This window comes from Mustela putorius, unplaced genomic scaffold (assembly GCF_011764305.1).
Source record: "Mustela putorius furo isolate JIRA1106 unplaced genomic scaffold, ASM1176430v1.1 tig00000174_pilon_pilon_pilon, whole genome shotgun sequence".
In the NCBI taxonomy this organism is placed as follows: domain Eukaryota; kingdom Metazoa; phylum Chordata; class Mammalia; order Carnivora; family Mustelidae; genus Mustela; species Mustela putorius.
The window spans coordinates 4,245,812-4,272,100 of NW_025421304.1; the positions used below are offsets into that span (position 1 = coordinate 4,245,812).

Here is a 26,289-nt window from a genome sequence, read left to right on the forward strand (position 1 = left end):
CAACAGTAGACTATTAGTGTAGCTAAGTTTTGGAGTGGGTCACAAGTTATACGCAGACTTTTAACACACAGTGTGGGAGGTCAGCACTTCAAATGTCCATGTTGTTCAAGGGTCAACCATATATCCCAAGGCATAGCTATGCAATTACTGCTCGTCCCCTTTTGTCCTGTTTTGTGTGTGTGTGTGTGTGTGTGCGCGCGCGCGCTGCAAAGGCCACAGAAGTCAGGTCAGTATGGTGCTTGCCCCTGAACCCTGGCCCCCGGGCTGTGGACACAGCACCGCCAATCCCAGGAACACCTGTTCTGAACATGAAGAAAGACTGCGTGATCACCAGGTCACCTCACGTTGCTGAGAAACCCACCGCTTTCTCCTTTCTGTGTCATAATCTTGAACCACCGGCAGAGAAACCGCCATAGTTAAATCAATGGGTCCTAAGTAAGGGGCATTTCACCCAAGAGGAGAGAAAAATATTACCTTTTAATATAAAAGTAAAAGGCAAGAGAGTACCTCAGGGTGACTTTTCAAGTTATAATTTAATGTAATGAAAATAAGAAATGAGCTGCATGGGTCACGCAAGGTCTCTCTTCCAGAGAAAACCATCCCATGCAGCCCCACAGCCTCTGGGGAGTAGCGTGGAGGACTCCCTGGGAGGAGGGGGTCAACACAGCTGCCCTGATAGCCACCCCCAGATCTGTGGGCTCCAGGGCCACCTCCACAGCCCCTGGCCCAGGCTTCAGGAGGCAGGCAGCCCAAATGGTGTTGAAGTCAACGCCCTCCCCGCAGTCATCCCAGGCTGATCAGTGGATACAGTGCGACCGACACAGTTCTCAACTGTCGCAGATTCCGGGCCACTGTGGTGACTTCGGAGCAGCCAGTTACTTGGGATATAGTGTTTTTAGGCTGGTATAGTAAGAAATCATAAACATGAGTATGAGAATGCTTCAGGGCTTAAACAAATATGAAATAAAGTTACTACTCTACTGGTAACAACTCTTCAGTGAATATTTCTTTGTGAATCTGATGAGACGTAACAAAACAAAGCACCCCCCCAGAAAAAAACAAAAAACCACCACCCAGTTCCATACTATAAGTAACTATATAGTTTCTCCAGCCCGTGGAAGACCCCATTAGCATGAGAGAAGCGAGAAGGTGGTAGATGCAAACCCACAGAAGATCAACAGCCCCAGAGACCAACTATATCTAAATTGCTTCATAAAACTTAACCAAGAGAATAAGGATCAGAATGGGAAGGCAGAAAATGACTATGTACAGGGCACCTGGGTGGCTCAGTGGGTTGGGCCGCTGCCCTTGGCTCGAGTCGTGATCTCGGGGTCCTGAGCTCTCTGCTCAGCAGGGAGACTGCTTCCCTCTCTCTCTCTCTCTGCCTGCCTGTCTACTTGTGATCTCTCTCAAATAAGTAAAAATTTTTTTAAAAAAATGACTATGGGGCGCCTGGGTGGCTCAGTGGGTTAAGCCGCTGCCTTCGGCTCAGGTCATGATCTCAGGGTCCTGGGATCGAGTCCCGCATCGGGCTCTCTGCTCAGCAGGGAGCCTGCTTCCTTCTCTCTCTCTCTCTGCCTCTCAGTGTACTTGTAATTTCTCTCTGTCAAATAAATAAATAAAATCTTTAAAAAAAATGACTATGTACAGTGAAATGAAGATTTTACAAGAAAAACCTACCCTAGTGAACAGGAAAAATAATTTCAAAGCCTACAGCAGATGCTGTAGGTGTATTTTCCACATGGGAATGCAAGTTTGAAATAAATAATAAAATCATATGTAAAATCTTCCTGCTTATAATTTTATTACAATTATTTCAATAAAACATTTAGAACAAGGAAAAAAATTCATACTTCACACAGCCATTCTTCTCATTGTGTTCTTTCTTCTCGGCCAACCTAAGTGGCTTCTCATTTGGCTTCTGACATAAAGCACTAGGAACCAAAAAACATTCATTAGAATCTCTGAGCCCTTGTGGCGCCTGGGTGGCTCAGTGGGTTGGGCCACTGCCTTCGGCTCGGGTCGTGATCTCAGGGTCCTGGGACTGGGCCCTGCATCGGGCTCTCTGCTCAGCAGGGAGCCCGCTTCCTCCCTGCCTCTCTGCCTACTTGTGATCTCTGTCAAATAAATAAAATCTTTAAAAAGAAATTTCTAAGCCCATTTGCCCCAATCCTGAAAATGCCTTTATTTTCTGGGAGAAAACTCCCAGTAAGTAGCACAAATGAGTGAGTCCCTCTACATAAGTAGATCTATTTCTGTGAGAACGGACACTGCCTCTAAGGACAAAAACCACACTGAGGGCGCCGGTGATCACCAAGACGGCATAAGGCCTCCACAGCCCGTCTCTCATCTGACCTCAGCAGGAAACTCCATGTAAAGTGCAGAACCAAAGGGGAGAGAAACCGCCAGCATCGTGGAGAATTCCCTGGAATTTTATATTCCTTTGTCTTCTGGTGTTGGCCTGAGGCCGGCCCCAGACACAGAACCACACAGCGGCTGCCGACATGAAGCACTGAGAGAAACCTTCTATTTCAAGCCAGAGAAGCAGGAAGGGGAGCCACAGGCCAGACAGCTATACCGACTGACTTCTCTTTTCCCTTTTCCTCTCCTGGCCCTTCCCCGAGGCCAGCTCAGTCATGCTGCTGCAGTGATGACAGGGGACTGTCACCCCAAACTCCCTCTCTCTAAAGGATCTAGGAAATGGGCCCAGGGTCCATAGACATGGGGGAACCTCCATCTCTTTCCTTTCTCATTTACAATGCTGTTTTGCTCCACAAGCGGCCCCAAGCATACAGAACTGTGTAGCCATTTCTCCATGAAAAGCCACCACCTACTTGGACAGAGGAAGCATCTAGAAAATGGTCAATGTGAAGAAAATCCCGGAAAAAAAAAGAGTGTGCTAGAGAGAGGGGGCCCCCCATCCCTGTCTATGAAGTCCCAGGCTTGCCTCATGGTCTAAGAACATTCAAAACAGACCCCAAGCAAAGCTCATGTCACCACCCAAACAGAGCCAGAACCTGGCACGTGAATGGGGTCCCTGACTTACCACTAAAATAAACAGAAACACCATGGCCAGCATTGTCCAGAGAATTTGAATAGAAACCAGGGTCTCACACCATAATATTCAAAATATCCAGAACACAACACACAAAGAGCCAGGGAAACCAGATCAACTATTAAGGGAGAAGACGACCAGTAGGTGGGAACCCCAGGATGGCAGACAAGTGGGAAGTGTCATGTACTTTAAAGCAGCTGTTGCAACCTTGGTCCCAAAGAGAGGGAGGGGCAAGCACTCTTGAGTGCAACAACTATAGTTCTCAGCAAAGAAATACAAACTATAAAAAATATCAGACACATTTTAGAATGGAAAAATACGATATATTAAATTTAAAAATTCAGCAGATGTGCTAAATAGCAGGACGGAGATGACAGAAGGTTCAATTAAGTTAAAGATACCTTAGCAGAATTACTGCTCTGGAGAATAGCAAGGAAAAAGGGTAAAAGGAAAAAAAAATGAGCCAAGTCTCAGGGACCTTTCAGACAATATCAAAAGGTGTGCTACTTGTCTCATCAGAGTCTCAAAAGGACAGGAGAAAGAGACACATGCAGACAACTCCTGTACAGTAGCAGCTGAATGTTCTCCGAATCTGATGCAAGACAGAAACCTATACATGAAGAACCTCAATGAGCACCAAGTACAAGAACCAGACAGGAAAGAAACAACACCAAGGCATATAGAGTTAAACTGCTCAAACCAGAAACAAACAGAAGAATCTCAAATGCAGTCAGAGGAGAAAGATATGCTGCAAACACGGGAACAAAGAAAAAGATGACAGTAGCTTTTGCATTGGGAATCATGCAGCAAGCAGACAGTACACCAGTATCTTTAAAATACAGGGAAAAAAGAATAGTCAACCTAGAATTCTATACCAGGCAAAAATACCCTTTTTCCAAAAATGAAGCTGAATTAATTTTTCCAGACATGTAAATGTCAAAAGAATTGAACACCAGCAGATCCGCAATATAATGAACAGTAAAGGTAGTTCTTCAGGGACAAGCTCGATATCAGGTGGGAGATCTGGATCCACACATACAGTGAAAAGCACTGATAAACACAGGTAACCACTGAAGGTATTTTCCTTTCTCTTTACTTAAATCTCTCAAAAGACCACTGACTATTTAGGTACAAATGATACTAGAGCCTAGGCTGTAGAAAGAACATATAAATGAAATGTAGGACAACATGAGCATACAGCCCAGGAGGAGAGGAATGGACCACACAACGTTAAGATCTTACACCATTTGTGACATGGTGCAATAGTACAACTTCTCTGTGATTTCACAAACATCATCAGCCTGCCACTTGATGTGGACAGGGTTTCGGTCAAAGCCTCAGACACTCCTCAGCAGCAGCCCGTCTCTGCCCTCCACCACTGTGTACTACCACCTGCCCTGCACATACCAGCCTTTACAGCAGGAAAATTCTACTGCACTGATCTCACAGAAACAACTTTGTCCAACAAGGTAACACAGAGACCCTACAGCCACTACCAATTTGTGGTTAGCTGTGCTACTAACCAGTTGTTCTATGCTTTTCTTTCAAATTAATATAGGTTGAATAAAAATTTCCAGGGTCACTCTTTACTGAAAATGAATCCTTTCCTATCACCAGTCATGTAGAACACCATGTAAAACAATATTGCCCTCATGTATCTATTCAATTACACTGAATTTTCAAATCATACCTCGTGGCAGGTACATCTGGCTCAGCATATATGGTTATTCCCCTCTTTGTTGGCCAGTACACGGAGGATTTAACACACTGTAAAAAAATTTTTTTTAGAAAGAATATGTATGCTAGCAAGATATGTATTCTTATGGGGCTAAAATTCCATGGGAATCATTCTCATAAACAACCATCCCAGATCATTTTCAAGCAACATGGACATGGACAAAGAACTGGATAATGTGATTATGCCACTGCTCCAACCACTACATTAAGAATCCAAGTAGCAAGCTTGGATTCAGATACTTCAGATACTCAGCATGTCCTGATATATAATACAGACAAATAATTGCAAATTGTAAATACCAGTATAAATACTGATAAATAACTACAAATACAGCATGTCCTATAATTATTTCACTTGTCCTGTCCAAGGACTGGAAAGACCGGTTAGAATTGAACTATTAGATTGTTCCATAATCTCAGGTTTTCATTCCCTTGTTAAATGAGCATAAATAGCCAATCTTGAAGAGAAGCTCCCAGGTCCGGGACAAGAGGGAATCTGGAGTTCTCTTGTTCTTTTGAATTAGAGCAAACACACAAACTATGTATCTTCCTGAAAGACACTACCATAGCCAAGGAATTCTTAATAGAAAACATACTTTGGTTCCTAGATTTCAAACAAGAATATTCTAAAATTAACATTGTATGAACTTTATACCTAGTGAACATTTTAAAATACAACCTTATTTACATCTTTCAAGATGTGCTCTTGCTTCTTTTCAGACTTTTTTTTAGGTGAACCTCTCAATGAATCCCTACATTTTATAGTGCTATCTGCAAAACAAAAAGTGAAAAAGACCTATCTTAGAAAGTGCTATTAATAGAAAATGATTATAAACTTAAAAGTACAATCATAAAAACCTTAATACATGAAATTTTTATGGAATAGGGTTTTGAATTAAACTTTACTTGAAGAGATTAAATTTAAAATTTTTGTTTCAGGGATGCCGGGGTGGCTCAGTTGGTTAAGCGGCTGCCTTCGGCTCAGGTCACAATCCCAGCATCCTGGGATCCAGTCCCACATTGGGCTCCTTGCTCCACCGGGAGCCTGCTTCTCCCTCTGCCTCTGCCTGCCACTCTGCCTGCCTGTACTCTCCCTATCTCTCCGACAAATAAATAAAATCTAAAAAAAAAAATTTTTTTTTGTTTCAATCCTTCTCACATTAAAAGATGTTTAAATAATTCCTTTACTGGTTTACAAGCAATTAAACTGGATTTACTTTCCCACCTTGACAGACCATTATTTTTCAAAAAGGGCCACAACATGTCTCCCAACATACATGCTCTTCTTACAATTTGACACTGGTATGTGTCCTGCTGAGAAATGGGCTCTGTGTCTATGGCCATACCACCCTGAATGCGCCCGATCTCGTCTGATCTCGGAAGCTAAGCAGGGTCGGGCCTGGTTAGTACTTGGATGGGAGAAATGGGCTCTGTACTGCCATCCCATGAGCCACGGGGCAGGGGCTGAGGGGCGGGCAGTTGTAAACAACATAGAAGTGGGCTTATGTTACCTCAAAGCTAGCCAGCCAAAATGCCAGGTACTTATGACCTGTCCTCTTAAATGCTGTCGAAACGCAGCCAGCATGCTGGGAAGAAGCTGAAGCAGCCCCATGGAAAGGTCACTATAGGTGTTTCAGATTAGCGCCCCAATCGGTCCCAGCTAAAGGCTAGAATCAGCTGCCAGAGATGTCACTGCATAAGTTTCAAATGATCCATCTGCTTCATCACCGCCAGCCTTCAGGTCTCCCCAGCTGAGACCCCAGACACTGGGGAACTGAGACAAACCCTTTGTGTTGTGCCCACTCTGAATTCCTGACCACAGAATCCATACGTGATATAAAATGGTTTACACCACTAAACATGATCAAATGTTTGTCACAAAGCGATCAGAACCAGAGCATCAACTGTAATTGTTTAAGCAATGATTCGGGATGACACCTGTGCATCTCCCTTCTTAACTGCACAGCAGGCACAGAAGGCATTAGCAAACAGGCAGAATCTGAGTAGTTAGTGGGCAGGAAATTCTAAAGCAGACTCTTTCAAGTATCTTTATTCTTTAGGCCTAGATCTGATTTGGAAAAGTGACAAACACTGTTCTGTGAATCTGAATAATCAAGCAAGGTAACTACGCTTCGGTAAAAACTGAGGCCTGGGGACGCCTGGGTGGCTCAAATTGGTTGGACAACTGCCTTCGGCTTGGGTAATGATCCTGGAGTCCCGGGATCGAGTCCCGCATCAGACTCCCAGCTCCATGGGGAGTCTGCTTCTCTCTCTGACCTTCTCCTCATTCATGCTCTCTCTCACTGTCTCTCTCTCAAGTAAATAAATAAAATTTAAAAAAAAACTGAGGCCTGATGCAAAGAAAAAGAAAAGGACATCAATCCAGCAATTGTTTTTTGTGTTTTTTTTTTTGTTTTAAATTTTATTTATTTATTTGACAGACAGAGATCACAAGTAGGCAGAGAGGCAGGCAGAGAAGAGGAAGCAGGCTCCCTGCTGAGCAGAGAGCCCGATGTGGGGCTCGATCCCAGGACCCTGAGATCATGACCTGAGCCGAAGGCAGGGGCTTAACCCACTGAGCCACCCAGGCGTCCCCAGCAATTGTTTTTTAGGATACTACATAAGCAATCCTGGAAAGTGTTCACACTAAGCATCAATAAGAGAAACAACCAAAATGACAAGGTACACCTTTTATCTATTAAATAACATAAGTCACTAAAACAAATAGTAAACACTGGAAATGTGAGATGATGTTGTAAATGGTCTAATCTTTCTTTAAAGTAATTTGGTGCCCAAGCCTGCTTGTCATGGGATCTTGGGGTCTGAAAATACATTCTCTCTTCAGGGTGTTTCATTATAGCCAAAAATAAAAACTCTGCTCTGGATCCAGGAGTGAAGGTGATGGACAAAATTTGCTCAGAGAATAAATGTCCATGCAACACAAGCTTTCAAACAAAACCAAAAAGTCTACAAATCAATGTCATTATAAATGTTGAAAAAAAAAAAATCAACCCACAAACATTTTGTCAGGCAGTCAAGATTCACACCTGAGGAAACGGAGATAAAAGAGCACCTGAAAAGGACTCTTATATAAATATACCTAAGATACCCAAGACATAAAAAGGATTCAGGTTCATGAAACAAACCAAGTGGATATATAAAGATACACAGACATGAAAAAGAACCTATCAGAACCCCAGCAGCAAGAAAGTCATCAGATTGAAAATTCAAAAGGTGATCTTAATATTAAGCTGAAAGCTAAGAGAAAAGTAGTAATTTAAAGAATTAAGAAAAACTTTCAAAACTGAGTCCAGAGAAATAAGAAGTAAAAGCAAAGAAAGCTATGAAAAATAGATGATAGGGGCACCTGGGTGGCTCAGTGGGTTAAGTGGCTGCCTTCAGCTCAGGTCATGATCTCAGGGTCCTGGGATCGAGTCCCGCATCGGGCTCTCTGCTCAGCCTGCCTCTCTGCCTACTTGTGATCTCTCTCTGTCAAATCAATAAATAAAATCTTTGAAAAAAAAAGATGATAAATGAAGAAACCCTAATCTACATCTAAGAGGAAAGAGGAAAACATTTTTTAAAATGTTAATATCTAATGCTTTTCAGAAATTTAAGTTAGACATGAATTCTGCAATTAAAAAATTCCATGTGTTAACAAATAAATCTGAACCATCCACTCTTAGACACACTGTAAAGAAACTGAAAAATTATCAAGGACAAAGAGAAAAATCTAAAAAAACATCAACAGAACATAGTAATTACTTACAAAAGAAAAACCAACAGATTGACAGATGAGGAGAAAATGAACCACTATCTCCACTGCTGGAGGAAAATAAAGAACGACCCTGGAATACCGTATCTGGTTTAACTATTAGCAGATGTTAAAATCTATTACCCATAATCCCCTTCTGAAAGTACTAAAATATGTACCTGAGAAAGAAGAAAAATAAACCATTTGTGGAAATAATAATCCTAATAACATTAATAACCTAATATAAGATCGGAGTAGGGGAGCCAGAAGGGGGAGCTCTCAGGCTGTAGCAGCCCTCACAGCCCCTTGTGGACCCAACAGGAAGAGATGCACCTTGCATTTTCCAACAGGAAGAAACCCAGAATTTCTTCTTGCCCAGCAACAGCCCAGCCAATGAGAGACTGTCACAACTCAGTGAATGAAAAGCCACTACACTTTGGACTCCCCCTTTATTCCAACAGACTTTTTGTTTATAACAGCCCCTCCCAAGTCCCCCCTTTTCCTCTGTAAAAGAGCCATCTTCTTCTTTGTACTCTGGATCTCCACATCGTTTTGCTGTAGTTGCCTGTCCTGAATTGCAATTCTCTACTATTCCCAAATAAACCCATTTGTTGGTCAATGAATGACAACAATGCAAAGTGCAAAGGACAAGAGGTAGGGATTAGGAATATTTTGTTATCATACTTGCACTGCGAAGTGGTACAGTGTTATCTAAAAGTGGACTTGAACTGGTTGTAAAAGCATATTGTAAACCCTAAGGCAACCACTAAACTAAGTGAAAAAGAAGTATAACCAATATGTTAAGAAAGGAAAGAAAACAGAATCATATGAAATGCTTAATTACAACTACAGATAGCACAGAAAGAGTGGAAGACAAAAACAGCAGCAAAACACAAGGGAATGAATAGAAAATCGTTTAAAAAAAAAGGGGGTCAATATTAATCCAACTCTACCAATAATCACTTTAAATGGCAATGGTATAAATACACCAATCAAAGACGTTGTCAGAGTGAACAAAAACAAGGCCCAACCAACTACATGTGTCCACACTTCAAATATAAAGACAGAAATAAAGAGATGAAGAAAGATACACCATACTAACACTAACCAAAGAAAGCTGAAGTAGTTACATTAATTTCAGACAAAGTGGAGTTCATAACAAGAAAAACTATGAAGGATAGAGGCATTAATTACATAGCAATAAAGGAGTCAATTCTCCCAGAGGACTGAGAAGTCCTTAAGGCAGATGTGCCTAACAAGAGAGCATCACAATATGGCCATAAAAAGACGTGAAAAATTTAAAAGAATACAAACTACACAAGTTATGCTCTCAGACCATAATGGAATCAAACTAATTCAGAAACAAAAAGATAGCTGGGAAAATCCCCAAGCACTTAGAGATTAAACAACACACTTCTAAATTACACTTGGATCAAGAAGAAATCTTGAGAAATTTAAAAATAGCTTAAACTGAATGAAAATTATGATACAGCTTATCAAAATTTGTGGGATGTAGTGAAAACAGTACTTGGGAGGCAACTTACAGCATTAAATGTGTATATAAGAAAAGAAGACAGATCTCAAGTCACATCTAGAAGCTATCCTCTTAGCTTGGAAAAGGCTGCCCTCTTGTGTGTCCTCACATGGAGGAGAGGAAGCCCTCTGGTGTCTCCTCCTCTTCTTAACAAGGACACCAGCCCTACTGAACTAGGGCTCCACTCCCAGAACTAAATACCTCTTAAAGACTCTATCCCTAAATACAGTCACACCGGGGATGGTTAGGGCTGCAAACATATTAATACATAAAATATTAAAAAAAAAAAGACAGAGTCTAGAACTGATAAGCCTAGAAATGATAAATTATAACTGAAAATTAATTAATTGTAAAGGTTTCAAAATCTAGAGACAACCATCCAAATAAAAAGGTAAAGGGAACGATAAAGGTTTACCTCGCAGGAACAGCCTGAGGTGAGAAGAGGCCAGAAAGAGAAAATTACTTCTCATCACTTTTCATTAGTTCTGCACTATTTGATTGTTTAACCAAGTATTAACAAAGTATTATACTTTGATTTCAAAAACATAAGACAACTTCAAAGAGAAGTACCAAAACATACAGTTGAAATCCCTTCTCACCACGATTCCAAGGAAAAGGAAATCTGTGCTTGGGTAAGGAGCACCTAGTAATCTTGCTTTCACATGACCATCAGTGACATCTCCCATCAGCTTCCCTTTCCTTTACCATCACCCAAAGACACACACAATGGATCTTGACACTGACCACGGTAAGAAAAGTGGGAAACGGTTACTGTCCAACAACCTGGGGCTACTTAAACAAACAAACAAAAACAAAACAAAACAAAAAAAAACCCATGACATATTCACATGACGGAAGGCTGGGCAGTGTCCGCACACTACATAAAATGCCTGGTGTTTCTCCTGCTCCAGTAGATGCAGGCATGTATCTTTATTTCCATTTTTATTTCTTCCTTCAGACACAGGGGCACGTTTCAGGAGAAACACTCGGCTGGGACCCCTACAGGAGACACATCAGAAATAATGGGGGGGGGGATGTACCATGTGGGCCCCAGGCCAGGGGCAGGGCCACGTCAGCTGGGTCTATGGATCCCCCATTTAATCAAGTGACTCTGATGGGAACAGCGTTTCCCTCCATCACCCAGCAGGAGGGACACCAAGATCCCATCTGTCTCACATCAGAGTGCATGTCCTTAAAGTCACGTGATCCTGGACACGTGTGACCTAGAAGTTCCTCCATACGTTAACTGAAAACACTCCACAGAGGTATGTATGGAATCCAATTTCTGTAAAGTAAAAATGTCACCCACAACCCTCAGGAGTGGAGAACTCTGGAAAGCAAGACCCTAACATGTCAGTAAGTAGCTATTAAAAATGACAGGTTTTTAAACCTTTGATTATCTGTATTTTTCTATGATAGACAACATTAAAAAGTAATTAAACACAACACTAATGTAGGAAGTAATTTTGAAGGCAAAAGCTTTAACTTAGTTGAGGCTACGATGTTCCGTGTGTGAAACACTCGGTGTACCCCGCGCCTAGCGGAAGAAGCAAGTAGTGCAGGAATGACCAGAGCGTGCCAGAGAATCAAAGCGGCTGGCAGAGCCTACTCTGGTCCAACACCTGCAATCCATTATGTACCTTGGAGATATGGAGTTAAACACTAGGGGTTCCTACCCTCCTAAATGCCTCTTGCTTGTATGTGCCCCACTGCTTAAAATGAAAATCACTCACAAATCCATACATATACTCTGAGAACACATAATCATCACTTGCGGATGGCTGGGCTGGAATAAATCAGCTCTGCACATAAATACAGTCCTGTTATGTGTGTTCTTTACAGTAAAATCCTCTAAGGGGCCGCCAGGGTGGCTTAAGTGGATTAAGTGTGCAACTCATGATTTCAGCTCAGCTCACGATTTCATGGGTCTGCGGGGAGTCTGCTTGGGATTCTCTCCCTCTGCCCCCCACCCGGGCTGGCTCTGCTCACATGTGCACACACTCTAATACAGAAACAAATCCTTTTTAAAAATCCTCTAAGTGAGGACCACAAGGCCAGGCTATTTCTGTCAGCACCTGCATCATCAATTGGTTCCATGAGATGGGAGAGAGAATCAGCACAGCCCTTCTACACAGCCCTTCTAATCTTTACAGAGTTGAGAATGTTCTTTTATGCCAGCTATACATAAGTAAGGCAAGCAAGTAAACTTACCCAGGATCATAGCAGTCGGCCCAAGGTCACCAACAACACCCTTGGGCCACGGATGCTGGAGGGACTGAGCCAGAAAAGTTAAACCATGTGAATCTGACAGAAAGAACACAATTCAGGATTAAAGCATGAAATAAAACCCGAATGACAAATGCAAAACTCAGCGGCATACTCTTTCAGCTCCTGCTTTTGCTTGGAAGGTCATGAGAAACCTAACGGGGCAGGAAAGCAACGTGAACGAGTGAAGAACAGAACTCAGAAAGAAACCCCTCTGATTGTTTCCACTGTCCAAGGAGGTCTCTTCTCACATTTCCCTCCTAATAAACAGACCTTCTGAAAAGGGTCTAAAACGGTTAACATTTGACTTTGATTGGGTAACATCTTTCAATTACGAACTTCTGGACTTCTGAAAATTTAACTCCATGTTAAGAAGAAATTGAGGACAGTTTTCCGCCATTCTCATAAAAGCAAGCGAGGTCAGGACTTCAAAGCCTGTCACACGCCCACCAGGGTTCAACTAATAGCCCAAGTCCCTGCCTGCATGTGGGGAAAGGTTTGTACGACTCACATCAGTATGACAAGATTCATATAAATAAGACAGTTTAAAAGAAACACCCATTGGTGAGAATCCACTCACTTTCCATTCCTTGATGATCTTTTCCTTGTAAGAACATTGGCCAGAGAGTGAGTGCTGGACTGAGTCTCCTGGAGAAGGATGCTGACTTCGTACTCAAACTTGATTTCTCTACAGAATCCATGTTTTTATTCTCCTTGGGTGATATGTAACGAGCAAAGTTCTTCGCAACCAGATCGTCATTAACACAGACCTGCACAATTTGCAACATTTCATGAACAAGAAAAATACAGTCAAGTGACTGTTCACAAAATATCCCAAACTTAACCCCAAATTTCAATCTTCAGAAAAATTTATTTTATAGAACATAATCTGATAGAAACTGATCTCTTGACTCCTTCTCTGGTAATGGTGGACTAGATACTTCTGGCCAACGCTCCCGGTAAGAAAATCAGTAGAATCTGTATAAACATAAGAAATATCTTCTTCTTCTTCTTCTTTTTTTTTTTTTAAGATTTTATTTATTTATTTGACAGACAGAGATCACAAGTAGGCAGAGAGGCAGTCAGAGAGAGAGGAGGAAGCAGGCTCCCTGCCGAGCAGAGAGCCCGATGCGGGGCTCAGTCCCAGGACCCTGGGATCATGACCTGAGCTGAAGGCAGTGGCTTAACCCACTGAGCCACCCAGGCGCCCCAAGAAATATCTTCTTGAACAAAGCATCAAGGAGCTAACATGACTTTGCCAGGCAAAGATCTAGGGGGATGACAAAGACAAAGCACCAATCATAAAAGGAAACCTGATAAAAATTCAAAATTTAAATTTTAGACTATCAAAATTTAAAAACTTCTACTCTTCAAAAGACACTATTAAGAGATGAAGGGGGGGCGCCTGGGTGGCTCAGTGGATTAAGCCGCTGCCTTCGGCTCAGGTCATGAACTCAGGGTCCTGGGATCCAGTCCCGCATCGGGCTCTCTGCTCAGCAGGGAGCCTGCTTCCCTCTCTCTCTCTCTCTGGCTGCCTCTCTGTCTACTTGTGATTTCTCTCTGTCAAATAAATAAATAAATCTTAAAAAAAAAAAAAAGAGATGAAGGGTAATCCACAGAGACAGGGAGAAAACATTTTTTAAATCTGGATGGAAATGTATCCAGAATATATAAAAAGCTCTCAAAATGCAATAAAAAGATGACAAACAACCCAACTAAAAAATGGGTAAAATACAATGGAATATTACTCAGCCATAAAAAGATGAGATTCTTGGGTGCCTGGGTGGCTCAGTGGGTTAGGCCGCTGCCTTCGGCTCGGGTCATGATCTCAGGGTCCTGGGATCGAGTCCCGCATCGGGCTCTCTGCTCAGCGGGGAGCCTGCTTCCCCTTTCTCTCTCCCTCTGCCTGCCTCTCTGCCTACTGTGATCTCTCTCTGTCAAATAAATAAATAAAATCTTTAAAAAAAAAAAAAAAAGATGAGATTCTTTATTTGCAACATGAATGGACCAAGAGGATAGTATGCTAAGTGAAATAAGAGACAAACACCATATGATTTTACTTATATGTGGAATGTAAAAAAACAAATGAATAACAAGCAAATAGCACCAACAGACCCATAAATACAAAGTACTGATGGAGGCCAGAGGGGCGGGGGGGAGGGGGTGTGCAAAAGGGTGAAGAGGAGAGGGAGATAAGGTCTCCAATGTGGAAGGAGTAAGTCAGGGGGAATAAAAGGTTCAGTGGGAAAAGAGTCAGTGGTATTATAATGGTGTGTGATGAGCAGAGCATAAGGCACAGACTCATCCAACCACTCTGTTGTACACCAACTTTATTTCCATTTGAAAAGTTATCCGGGGGGCGCCTGGGTGGCTCAGTGGGTTAAAGCCTCTGCCTTCGGCTCAGGTCATGATCCCAGGGTCCTGGGATCGAGTCCCGCATCGGGCTTTCTGCTCTCTCTCTCTCTGCCTACTTGTGATCTCTCTCTGTCAAATAAATAAAATCTTTAAAAAAATAAATAAATAAAATAAAAAAATAAAAAGTTATCCGGGGCACCTGGGTGGCTCAGTGGGTTAAGCCTCTGCCAGTCCCCAGTTCATAAAAGAGAACTGGGTGGCTCAGTTGCTTTAAGGCAACTGGGTGGCTCAGTCAGTTAAGTGTCTACCTTTGGCTCAGGTCAAAGGTAGATCCCAGGGTTCTGGGATCAAGCCCCACATCAGGCTCCCTGCTCAGTGGGGAGCCTGCTTCCCACCCCCCCGCCTGCCTCTCTGCCTACTTGTGATCTGTGTCAAATAAATAAATAAAATCTTTAAAAAAAAAAAGTTACCCCAAAAATGGGGTAAAGATCTGAATGCACACTTCATCAAAGAAGATACACAGATTGCAAATAGCGTATGAAGAGATACTCATTGTCGTAGTCACTAGGGAAATGCAAAGTTAAACCACAATGATACCCCAGTTCAGGCCCATCACAGTAGCCATCCAAGCCCTGAAGAGGACATGAAGGAACTGGAGCTGTCATCCATTGCTGACCAGACTGTACGGCAGTTCACCGCTTTGGAGAACCCATCTGGCAGCCTCTTACTAAGTACAATCCCATCCAGAAATTTGACTCCTAGGCACTCATCCAAGAAAAACGAATGCAAGGGTTCACAGGAAGAACTATACACAAATATTCATACCAACTTCATTTATAACAGCCCCAAACTGGCCACAACTCAAATGTCCAAAAGATATGAACAGGTAAATCCGCTGTAATACATCCAGACAAGAGAAGAGTGTTTGACAATACAAGGGACAATGTGGATATGTGCTAAAAATAACTTCGCTGCATGAAAGAAGCCAAGCCAAGAAGAGAAAAATCCTGGGAAATCCTTGTGCTTCCTTAGGGAGCTGGAAAAGGATGCCAGGCGCTGTTTTTCTGGCAGTGATGACCTCACACGTCCGCCATATGTTTGCTCTGCTAATATGCGTACCCTCTTCACTCCCCCACCAGAAGTACCGGCACAGAGGGAAAGGGACCTACTCGAAAAGCAAGAAGAGAGAAGGAGGTCAACAGAGAAGTTTAAAGATGTTTCACCATCCATCAACAGATAAATGGATAAAGAAGATGTGGTATATATACACAATGGAATACTATGCAGCCATCAAAAGAAATGAAATCTTGCCATTTGCGACAACATGGATGGAACTAGAGTGTATCATGCTTAGCGAAATAAGTCGAGCAGAGAAAGACAACTATCATATGATCTCTCTGATATGAGGAAGTGGTGATGCAACATGGGGGCTTAAGTGGGTACGAGAAGAATCAATGAAACAAGGTGGAATTGGGAGGGAGACAAACCATAAGTGACTCTTAATCTTACAAAACAAACTGAGGGTTGCTGGGGGGAGGGAAGTTGGGAGAAGGGGGTGGGATTATGTACACTGGGGAGGGTATGTGCTTTGTTGAGTGCTGTGAAGTGTGTAAACCTGGTGATTCACAGACCTGTACCCCTGGGGATAAAAATATATGTTTATAAAAAATTAAAAAATTTAAAAATAAAAAAAAGATGTTTCACCAGACCGGTCCAACTGCCAGCATTTTGTTAGTTTTACCGAACTGCAAAATAAGCAATGAAAAGCCACAGGTGAAACAGACAAGGCCGTGGGGGATCCCAAAATGCCCCACAAAGTATAGCGAGCGAATCTTACTACAAATGAGTAACATCATCACAGTGAAGGAGGGAGTGGAAGAAAAGAACTAACCTAAGTAACTTCAGAATACTGTTTTGGCTGCATGCTTTTGCCTTTAGAAAAACTTCTTTTTCACAGGAATTGTGAGTTAGCAATTCTGGAATTACTTTATGAGAATATTAGGATTAATCAAATTAAGTATATCTACCAAGTGCAGGTTTCTCACTGCTAGAAACATGTGTCAAGACAAGTAATGGGGAGTGAGAGGTACAAGAGCTCCTTTATTTTTTTTGAGAGAGAGAGAACGAGTGCACACATGCATGAGCCGGGGAGCAGAGACTCTTAGGCGGGCTATACGCCCAGCATGCAGCCCAACAGGGGGCTTGATCTCTCAACCTTGAGCCAAAATCAAGAGTCAGACGCTGAGCCAGCCAGATGCCCTGATACCAGAGCTCTTAACACATGTGCAGACAGACAGATAGATACACGTACAGACAGGCAGATCCAGGCATCAATCTGTGTGGCCACGGGCGACTCCACGTACATGTACTTCCTGTCTGCGGAGTGGGCCTACAACCACTGACACCCCAGCAGTAGGAAGCACATCTCATGCCCCAGTTTTGCTCTCTGGACACCACTCTTCTTGGAGAAGTGGTTGATTCTAGGGCTGGGCTGGAGAACAACAAAATTAGCCTAAAGCATCTGTGGCACCAAAAATAGCAAGTTCCCAGCGATGATGGGGCACAGTGAAAGGACACGCAAGCCACTCTGAAGCTGCTAATGGCCAAATCTGGGACGATCTGAACAAAAAAATGATGACGGTAATGGAGTCTATTCCCTAAAGTAAAACCAACAGCCAAGAGTCCTCACTAAGATACATTACTGAACCAATTAGTAAGTGGGGGCGATGGGCCAGTTCTTCTGTACAGAGTTCCAACTGAAAATGGAGAAGGCCTGGGGCGCCTGGGTGGTGCAGTCCATTAAGCGTCTGACTCTTAGTTTCACATCGGGATCCCGGGCTCACGAGATCAGCCCTGCGCGGTGGCATGGGGCCTGCTGAGATTCTCTCCCTCGCCTCTCCCCTCACTCCAAAAGAAACAAAACAGAAAAACCTTCCATGCTGTGTGAATGGCATTCTTTTCCTTGGTGTTTACTTTGTTTTGTTAAAATAATTTAAATTAGGATACAACATTTCTGAAATACAATTCTTTCACTCACTTTTTCATTTTTTATAGTTGCATAAAGGTAGACCTCAAAAGCATCTTCTTCCACAGCACATAATTTGGCTTCCACCTGGGTGGTTGCTAAATAACATAAGTGAAAAAAAAATAAATCAGCTGATACTGAAACAATTATTCCACCTAATCATCTGCGCTGACCACCTGGGGTCACACAGGGTCACCACAGCTAACAGCTGGAGGAGAAGGCTCTCTGGGGTGAAGTCGGCACATACCCTCCACCCCCAACTCCACAGCTGCGGCCTCCCGCCCCCCACAACACCTCCACCGGCTGTTCTTGGCCCTCTTCCCTTCCAGCGACCCCAAATCCACTTCCTGCTCAGTCTTTCACCCGAGTCCATTGCTCCCTGCAAACACCCCATCAGAGCGCTCATCGACTCGGAACCCAGCACCCACACAGCAGCTCTGGGCACGGGGACCCTGCAGGCCCCGGGCTCAGTCCTTCACTTCACAGCTGTCCCTGTCCTGGCTTGGGAAGGAGGCTGGACTCAGAGAAGGCTACAGGGAAGCCTCAGGGCAGGATGTCGTCCCTGGTGCTCTGCTCCCTCCCCCACTCCCTGCCCCTCTCCCAGGCTCACAAGGTCAGAGACTCCAAAGCCAGAGGCCCTCCCAACCTCCCATTTCCCCCAGGGCCCAGCATCGGGCTGCTCCTCTGGCCAGAGAGCGGTGTGGTGGAGGAGACAAGCCAGCACCCCAGGCATTTCACACCCGCTTCTCCTCAGAGCAGCCTAGAGGGCCAGTACAGGGACTTGGCCCCTGTCTGCCGGGGGTCAGGACAGACGGCAGGTGAAGCTGTAATTCACTGGCAGCAACAGACAATATGGACAACACGCTGCACAGCTGCTCTGAGACAGGCTGCACATCCGAAACTGGCAACAATGCCCACGACACCATCAGCATCCGCAAGAAAAGCTCAGCTTCCATCACCTGTTGCTGGGTGAAACGCACGTGCATTTGGCAGGGCGCGGCTCCCACGCAAACGAAGGGCCCCTCAGCCAAACAGCCCCTTTCTCCTTTCAGCTCTCAATACTGATGTCCACATCCACCCCCAAACATTCACGGGTGCAGAGTCACTGTGACACAGGGCAGGAGGAGTCCCAGGTAACAGATGAACCCCCATGAGGTGAGGCCAGAAGCCGAATCCGCCTATCTCAAACCTCCTCGCCCTGATGGAAAGACAAACCGGCCTGGGCATCAGTTCAAAGCAGGCTGCGACAATAATGCACCTGCCTCACCTTTTAGGATGTTCTGGAAGTACTGAGTCGCTGCACTGTCCCACTTCTTGGTAGGTCTGGAACGGTAAACAGATGCAACCTTACCAAATAAAAATCAGAGGCTAGGACGCCAATACCACCTCATAAGCCATGTGCTGGCCGTTCCTGATATTACATGCTGAACATACGATGCGTGGCTCCGCTTTGGGGATGACAATCCCACCCACACCCCACAACGGGCTCCCCTCACCACTGCCGCCTGCACCCAGTGCAGAGACTAAGAACAGGTCCATCCTGGGGCTTCCTGAGCAGCCCATGCCTGTCACCAGGGCATCACCTGCCCCAGCACTGGTGTCCCCAGTGACCCAGGACCTATCTCTTTCCCCAGCCAAACACAAGCCCCCGGGGGCAGGGATGCTGTGCATACAGGCTGGCAAGGGCTCCATTTGTGATGGGGAGACCAACAGGGAAAGAGAGGCTGTGGGAGAGCCACTGGCCAGTGTCTACCGGTATGCCTGCCCTGTCGACACCTGTCCTCTGTCCCCACATTCTATCATCTTGCCCCTCCCTGTGCTCTGGGAAGGAAATCATAAGAAGAGCTGTAGGCAGTGGAAGATGAAGAGAAACCAGTATTCTGAAGCAAGGAGCAATAATAACATAATAAATGGAAGAGTGCTAGGTTTTTACATTTCTCTGCTGGTTTGATTTCCCAGATCAATGATGGTTTGATGCCACCATCATCCTCTAAGGGCTGCTTTAAGGATTAAATGAGGTAATACATAAAGCCCCTAGCCCCATGCCTAGGTGAATATATTATTTTATTTTATTAAAAAAGATATTAAGCACATTACTTCAAGAAAATCACAAAGGATTCCTAAAAGTTAAAAAAAATTACATCAGCAGTTCTAAACCCTTGGTACACACAAAGAAATTACCTAGTTAGTTAAAAAAAAAAAAAAGAAATGAAGTAAATTTCTAATAAGAAAATAGACCAAAAGAAAAATCAATCTAGGCTATCCAAAGGTAAACCAGTCATTCAGTCAAGGTGTCTTTCTGTTTCTCTCTCTCTCTCACACACACCTACACAAATAACCTCATGAAGAGATACTTAACTTCACAAGTTAGAAAAATACAAATTAAAACAAAATACCATCTTCACACAGCAAACAAGCAAAAGTGGAAAAGCTCGATGACAGGCAACGCTGCGTGGAAAAGCAGCACTCTCTGTAGGCTGGTGATGGGAGCATACACCGCTAGTCCTTCTGGAGGGCCACTCGGCAAAATCTATGACCCCCGTAATACACATATTGAGACAGACATTCTAGATGCACTGCCCACACGAAGGGACAGCATGTGTCTGCACGGAAGGTGTGTCCACAGCTGGAGAATGTGGTCACACAGAGGGGTCGAGAACAAGGGGGGGCCACTGAGGGAGAGCTGGGCATGGACAGACTGGCACCAGAGTGTGGGGTGAGCAGCTGGCTGTTCTGGAAGAGGGACAGGTGGGAGGCAGGGGTTGCTGCTGTGTGAGGGACCCACTCTTCCAGAGTCTCTGAGGGGGAAGAGGGTGTGGGGGGCCGCAGGGAGCCTGGTGGGGCATGCTGGCATCAGCCGGGACAAGCAGGCTCAGCATCTATTACTGCAGCTTCTCAGGCCGGCCACAGGGCCATGAGTTTACCATCGCAAGGGAATGACAGGTGCTGGGGCGAGCAGGGAGAGGGAATGGAGGGTCTCCATAGATCCTGCAAAAGCATTCATAAGAGGGGTGCCTTCTATGTTCTGAAAACAAAATGCAACATCACCAGGACATGCAAGTTAAGGCAGAACTGTGCTGTGCCCAGTGTTTCTTCCCTTAACCCCATAGTCCTAGGGGGAGGGGAGCGCTCCCCAGGACCTCAGGTAGCACTAAGTCCAGACAGCCATAGCCCTGACACAGCAGTGCCCAGTGTGGGGACCATGGTGAGTCCTGCACAAACACTGGCAAAGTGGCCCAAGACTAGGAAAACGGGGCGAAGACAGGGGCTGGCCAGATACGTGCATTTAGGCATGCATGTCCACATCTCCACACCATGTTTTATTTGGACTGATGCATATGCTTACAGGAATGTGCAGCGCACAGTGGTCTGCAAACACTGCAGCTGGCTCTCCAGAGAGGAACAGTTGCATACAGCAATAGCCAGCTACGTTCACCCCCAAAGCGTGACAGTAGAAGGCAGTAAGAACGTGCACTGGCAAAGAGCTTCAGCACACTCTTGGGTTAAATCTGCAAATGACGCTGTAGGTTCTAATTTTGATGAAGGAAGGCTCCACACAAATGAACCCATATAAAGCACTGAATGAGGTCTCCAAGTTCAGAGCCTGAACAGGTCCCAGAGGCCTGGGGGTGGGGGGGCGGGGAAGGGAAGGGGCTGGAGAAAAATGCAATGGACTTTTTTTTTTTTAAATGCTCCATGATCCTGTGTTCCAGCCTTTCTCTTTACAGTTAATTTATTACTTTTTGCAAATTAAAAGAAGTTGCAGAACACAGACCTCAGCCCCCCTCTAAAACCCCTCGACTGCAGTCTGGAAGGGGGGTACCCCGGGAGCTCCGCTCAGAGCCAGGGGCGACACACCGACTCCGAGGTCTCCTGAAGAACAGGAGACCTGGTATCTCTTAGCGCTTCTCCAGGGGAATGGATTCCACACAAACCTCAGACACTCAATTTCAGACTTCTACTCCTGCTCCAGCATCCCCCACCAGCAGTACTTACACGATTTCAGCGCTGTCTTCACAGAAGTCAATGTGCAACGTGACAGGCTTGGTGCAGTACAGCCTGAATTTCTTCGCTCGGTAGGGAAGCTGCATAAAGGTTTCCACTGCCACTCTGATGCTTCACAGTGAAACAGAAACATTTGCTTTACAAAGCGGACTTCTATAGAGCAGATTTCTTTAAAGTACACTCTCCTGGTAACTGACATACCTAAAACACACCCAAACCGGTTCTTTCTGTTTCTAATACAGCCACCAGCAGCAGAGAGAGCGGGCAGACCTGTGCCCCAGTCTTACTCTTCTCATGTATAAAAGCATAAGATGGGGGTGCCTGGGTGGCTCAGTGGGTTAAGCCTCTGCCCTCGGCTCAGGTCATGATCTCAGGGTCCTGGGATCAAGCCCCGCATTGGGTTCTCTGCTCAGCAGGGAGCCTGCTTCTGCCTGCCCCCTGCCTACTTGTGATCTCTGTCAAATAAATAAATAAAACCTTGGGGGAAAAAAAAAAAGAGTACAAGCATGGATATTCAGAGTATCTTTGGTGTTAAAACTTCATGATATGGGGGTTGAAGTATTAGAAAAATCATGTCTAATAAGGCTTCTCAGTCTCAGAAACACTAGGAAATAATGAACAAGCCTGTGAAGCCAATTCTACTTAAGATTTTTAAATTACAGGGGTGCCTGGGTGGCTCAGTGGGTTAGGCCGCTGCCTTCGGCTCAGGTCATGATCTCGGAGTCCTGGGATCGAGTCCCGCATCGGGCTCTCTGCTCAGCGGGGAGCCTGCTTCCTCCTCTCTGCCTGCCTCTCTGTCTACTGTGATCTCTCTCTGTGTCAAGTAAATAAATAAAATCTTTGAGAAAAAAAAAAGATTTTTAAATTACAAATTTTAATACACAACCCCAATGAGTTTCTATAAATGAGCATATATGTTGTGTTTTTTGAGATGTTTTTATAGTTAGTATTTATCAATTCTGTACCAAAAGAGGGGCTGAGATTTGATAAGTCTGTTGCTCAAGCACTTTTATTTCCATTCTTCAGGCCAACCACAGCCCGCCTGTGCATACCATTTCGACAGAAGCGGATCTGGAAGCCCTGAATGGGCAGCCTCGCCACCTCATCTCCACAGTTCAGAAAAAGGTGCCGGTCCTGACTGCCCCTCAAGCCTCCCTGCACACTACTGAACCACGGGCTTCTCTTGCCCAAAACTCCGAATACTAAAAATCTTCCCAAACAATTAAACACAATATTTACTTTGATAGCAAGGCTGGTTATAAAGATGCAGAATCACAAGCTACAAAGGCATCTACTTTTTTTCTTAAGTATCTGCGAATTCCCAATGTCTGAGAAGTCCTTCTGCCATGAAATGCTTTACTCTTACCACAAAAACACTCTTCTGGAAGAAGGGTCCTCATTTAATTATTAAACTGATATCCTGGGGCGCCTGGGTGGCTCAGTTCTAAAGCATCTGCCTTTGGCTGAGGTCATGATCCCAGGGTCCTGGGATCGAGCCCCACATTGGGCTCTCTGCTCTGTGGAGAGCCTGCTTCTCCCTCTCCCACTCCCCCTATTTCTGTTGCCCCTCTCTCTGTGTCTCTGTCAAATAAATAAACTCTTTTTAAAAAAATAAAAATAAAAAAATAAACTGATATTCTCTTACTCTGGAACAGGAAACTATGGAAAATTATCACAAAGTCTGATGTGTTGCTGGTGTTTTCTAATCAACTGTGTTTTTTTTGTTGTTGTTTTAAGATTTATTTATTTATTTATTTGAGAGAGAGACCGTGAGAGAGAGCATGAGCGAGGAGAAGGTCAGAGAGAGAAGCAGACTCCCCATGGAGCTGGGAGCCCGATGTGGGACTCGATCCCGGGACTCCAGGATCATGACCTGAGCCGAAGGCAGTCACCCAACCAACTGAGCCACCCAGGCGCCCCTCTAATGAACTGTTAATGGGTGCTCCTGGAGCCAATGAAGGCCACTCTGGAACCATTTCCCCACCTTCTGTGGCTGTGGTCATGCCCTCACTCTGCTAAGGAAGAACACCAGGACTATTTGCACAGGCGCTCTGCTCCCCCTACTTGAGGCTGCACCAGCACCCACCCCTTCTGTGGGGACCAGACGACCTTCTGCCTCCAGGTAGGGTGTTTCCTGCAGCACAGCCTCCAGGAGGACGCACTCCATCACAGGAACAGGCTGGGAGGGGAGGCCGGGTGAGCACATGCTCTGCCCAGAAAGGACGGTAGAAGGAGGGCCCAGCTGCCCAGGTCCTCACTGCGACCACCAGCCCCTACACTGACTGCATATAGAACTGGAATCTGCAAGCCGTCCCCATGGGAAGCTAAGAACATTCTAGTTCTCTGACCTCTATCCTCTCACTGTGAAAATGGACCTTCTCCTTCAAAACGGATATCTGTCTCCCTAAAAAGTAGAAGAAGAAATAAATACATACGTACTTTTTAGATTTCACAGGGATGTACTTGGCAAAATCCACAAGGAAACATTCTGCCAGGTAATGGTCGGCCGAAGACACAATGGACTTAATAACAGCCCTGCACCAACACCTCAGTTCCTGACAATACACCACACAGACCTATAGAAGAGAAACCTTGGCGTTAAAACCTCCGTCGAGGGAGAGAACAAAAAGATACCCCCAAACCATCTCTGCCCACATTCTACCTTCCAGAAGAGGAAAGGGGGGGGGAGGCGGCTGGGGCTGCCTGCACCGGCCCCTGCTGGGCAGTAACCAGAGCACAGGGCAGCCAGGTCCTATTTCAGGCTTTCCTCCCCCAGTCACGCTCACTCCTTAAATAAGGACAGGCTTTTGAAAGTAAAACAAGGAAAATGCATTACTTTGCCTTCTTAAGTCAGAAAACAAAGCTTACGAATGGGTGTCGAGCACGTGGCCAGACCCCTGTGAAATCCCCACCCAGGCTCACCTCAGCTCCAGGACGGGCTGTCTTCTGCACCAGCATGTGCCCAACACCTTTAACTGCGCTTGCTGTGCACGAAGCCTCCAACAACTACTCACTGAATGATTCCAGAAATCAGTGCGTGCCTGCAGCCCCACTCTAGGGAAACTGCCCCACAGCAGTGACAGCCACCTGACCAACCCACCGTCCCATGGGGCTGCTTGGCCAGAGCAGACTCGACATTGACCCAGACGGGCAAACCAGACACCGACCACAGGCTCAGAAAGGGCCCCGTGGGGAGAAAGCTGTGTCCAACCGGGAAGAAGCCAGCAGAGAGGAGACTGCCACACTCGGGAACTGAACCCGGACACCACAGAGCCGCCACTTTGCAAGGGATAGGCTTGCGAGCCTCCCATAACTCCAAAGTCAAATAACCGCAGAGAAGTCTTGCCAAAGGGTGGAGGGTTTAAACAGATAGCAGTTCAGCTGGCTTTGAACTGGTGGCGTATAGGGCTTCCACCAACCCAAAAGGGGGCAATTAAAGCATAAAGAACAATGAGGACAGCTGATGGAATATATTTAAAGCCGTGGAATATGGAATATAGTTAAAGTCTTTTAAAAAATGGAAGAGGAGAGAAAAACCACACAGACCTCTGGACACAGAAGGCATGTGAAAGTGACTGGGAAGGTTAAACAGAAGGGCTGTTCAGGCGGTGCTAGTCATGGGATGGTGCCTCATCTGCAGGAAAGGCGGACGGGCACCCCCTGGAGAGGGGGTGGAAAGTTCAGCACCATCACAGGGAGGCACTCAGGCTCCCCAAAATGTGGAGTATTTGAAAAGGACAACTGACTGGATTTCCTCACTTCACCAAGTCAATGGTATGGAGAAAAATAATGTTGTTAATGAAGATTTTGTTTGAAAGGGGAAGGGTGTTCCAATTATTTCTAATGTTTCTCATAGTTTATCAAACTTTCCCAGTAGAAAAATTCAAACTCTTCTGAAAAGTGACTGACTTGCAGAGAGAATGAGACAATGGGCCCAGGAGCCAAGGCGGCAAGAAAAGAAGAAGGGGCTGTGACCGTGAGGCAAGGAAAATGGCCCAGCGTGACTTGGCCACAGTGATGAGTCGCAAAAGGGAGGCACTGGCCCTGCACTGAAAACCCCTATGCCCCCTCAGCTGAGGCCACCAAACCCGTGGCAGATCTAGACTAGATTCAGAAGAGCCTCCGGTTCCCAGCCCTAGGAGGACAGCCCAATGCCTGAATTTGGATGACATTCCATCTCCCGTTGCCCTACTAGAATCTTCTACAACCTCTGCTTTCCAGAACCAGCCCAAATTTCGTGCAGCCAAAAGAACCTAACACAAGGCAGTATTATGAGCAATCAAAACACCCTAAAAGCTTCTGTCACCAAAATGTGTACATTTTAAGCAGTATTTCAAGACACAGTGCTTAAAACACATGTAGACACATACCTGCCCTTCTTCCAACATTAACGGTTTTATTTCTATATCTTGACACATGTTATTATAGAAGTCATTCATGGCACTATTTAGTTTTTGATAATCAACTTCATGATCTAAAAAGGGACTACATCCTTTTATAATAACCCAGAAGCATTCTGGATCTTCAATCTGTAAAAATTTTAAAAGACAAAACAATGC

The 26,289-nt window shown here is 44.9% G+C and overlaps 1 protein-coding gene across 1 annotated transcript in view; it reads right to left on the reverse strand.

Moving 5' to 3' along the window:
- Positions 1-26,289, reverse strand: part of TDRD12 (tudor domain containing 12) — a 70,875-nt gene that overhangs the window by 32,728 nt on the left and 11,858 nt on the right. Inside the window, exons 2-11 of the mRNA XM_004765216.3 lie at positions 26,101-26,259; positions 24,170-24,306; positions 21,722-21,841; positions 18,993-19,048; positions 17,738-17,823; positions 12,926-13,115; positions 12,292-12,384; positions 5,472-5,563; positions 4,746-4,822; positions 1,854-1,934 (exon numbers count right to left, since the gene is read on the reverse strand). Of these exons, the coding sequence (XP_004765273.1) occupies positions 1,854-1,934; positions 4,746-4,822; positions 5,472-5,563; positions 12,292-12,384; positions 12,926-13,115; positions 17,738-17,823; positions 18,993-19,048; positions 21,722-21,841; positions 24,170-24,306; positions 26,101-26,259 (1,091 nt within the window). The remainder of the gene's footprint in view (positions 1-1,853; positions 1,935-4,745; positions 4,823-5,471; positions 5,564-12,291; positions 12,385-12,925; positions 13,116-17,737; positions 17,824-18,992; positions 19,049-21,721; positions 21,842-24,169; positions 24,307-26,100; positions 26,260-26,289) is intronic.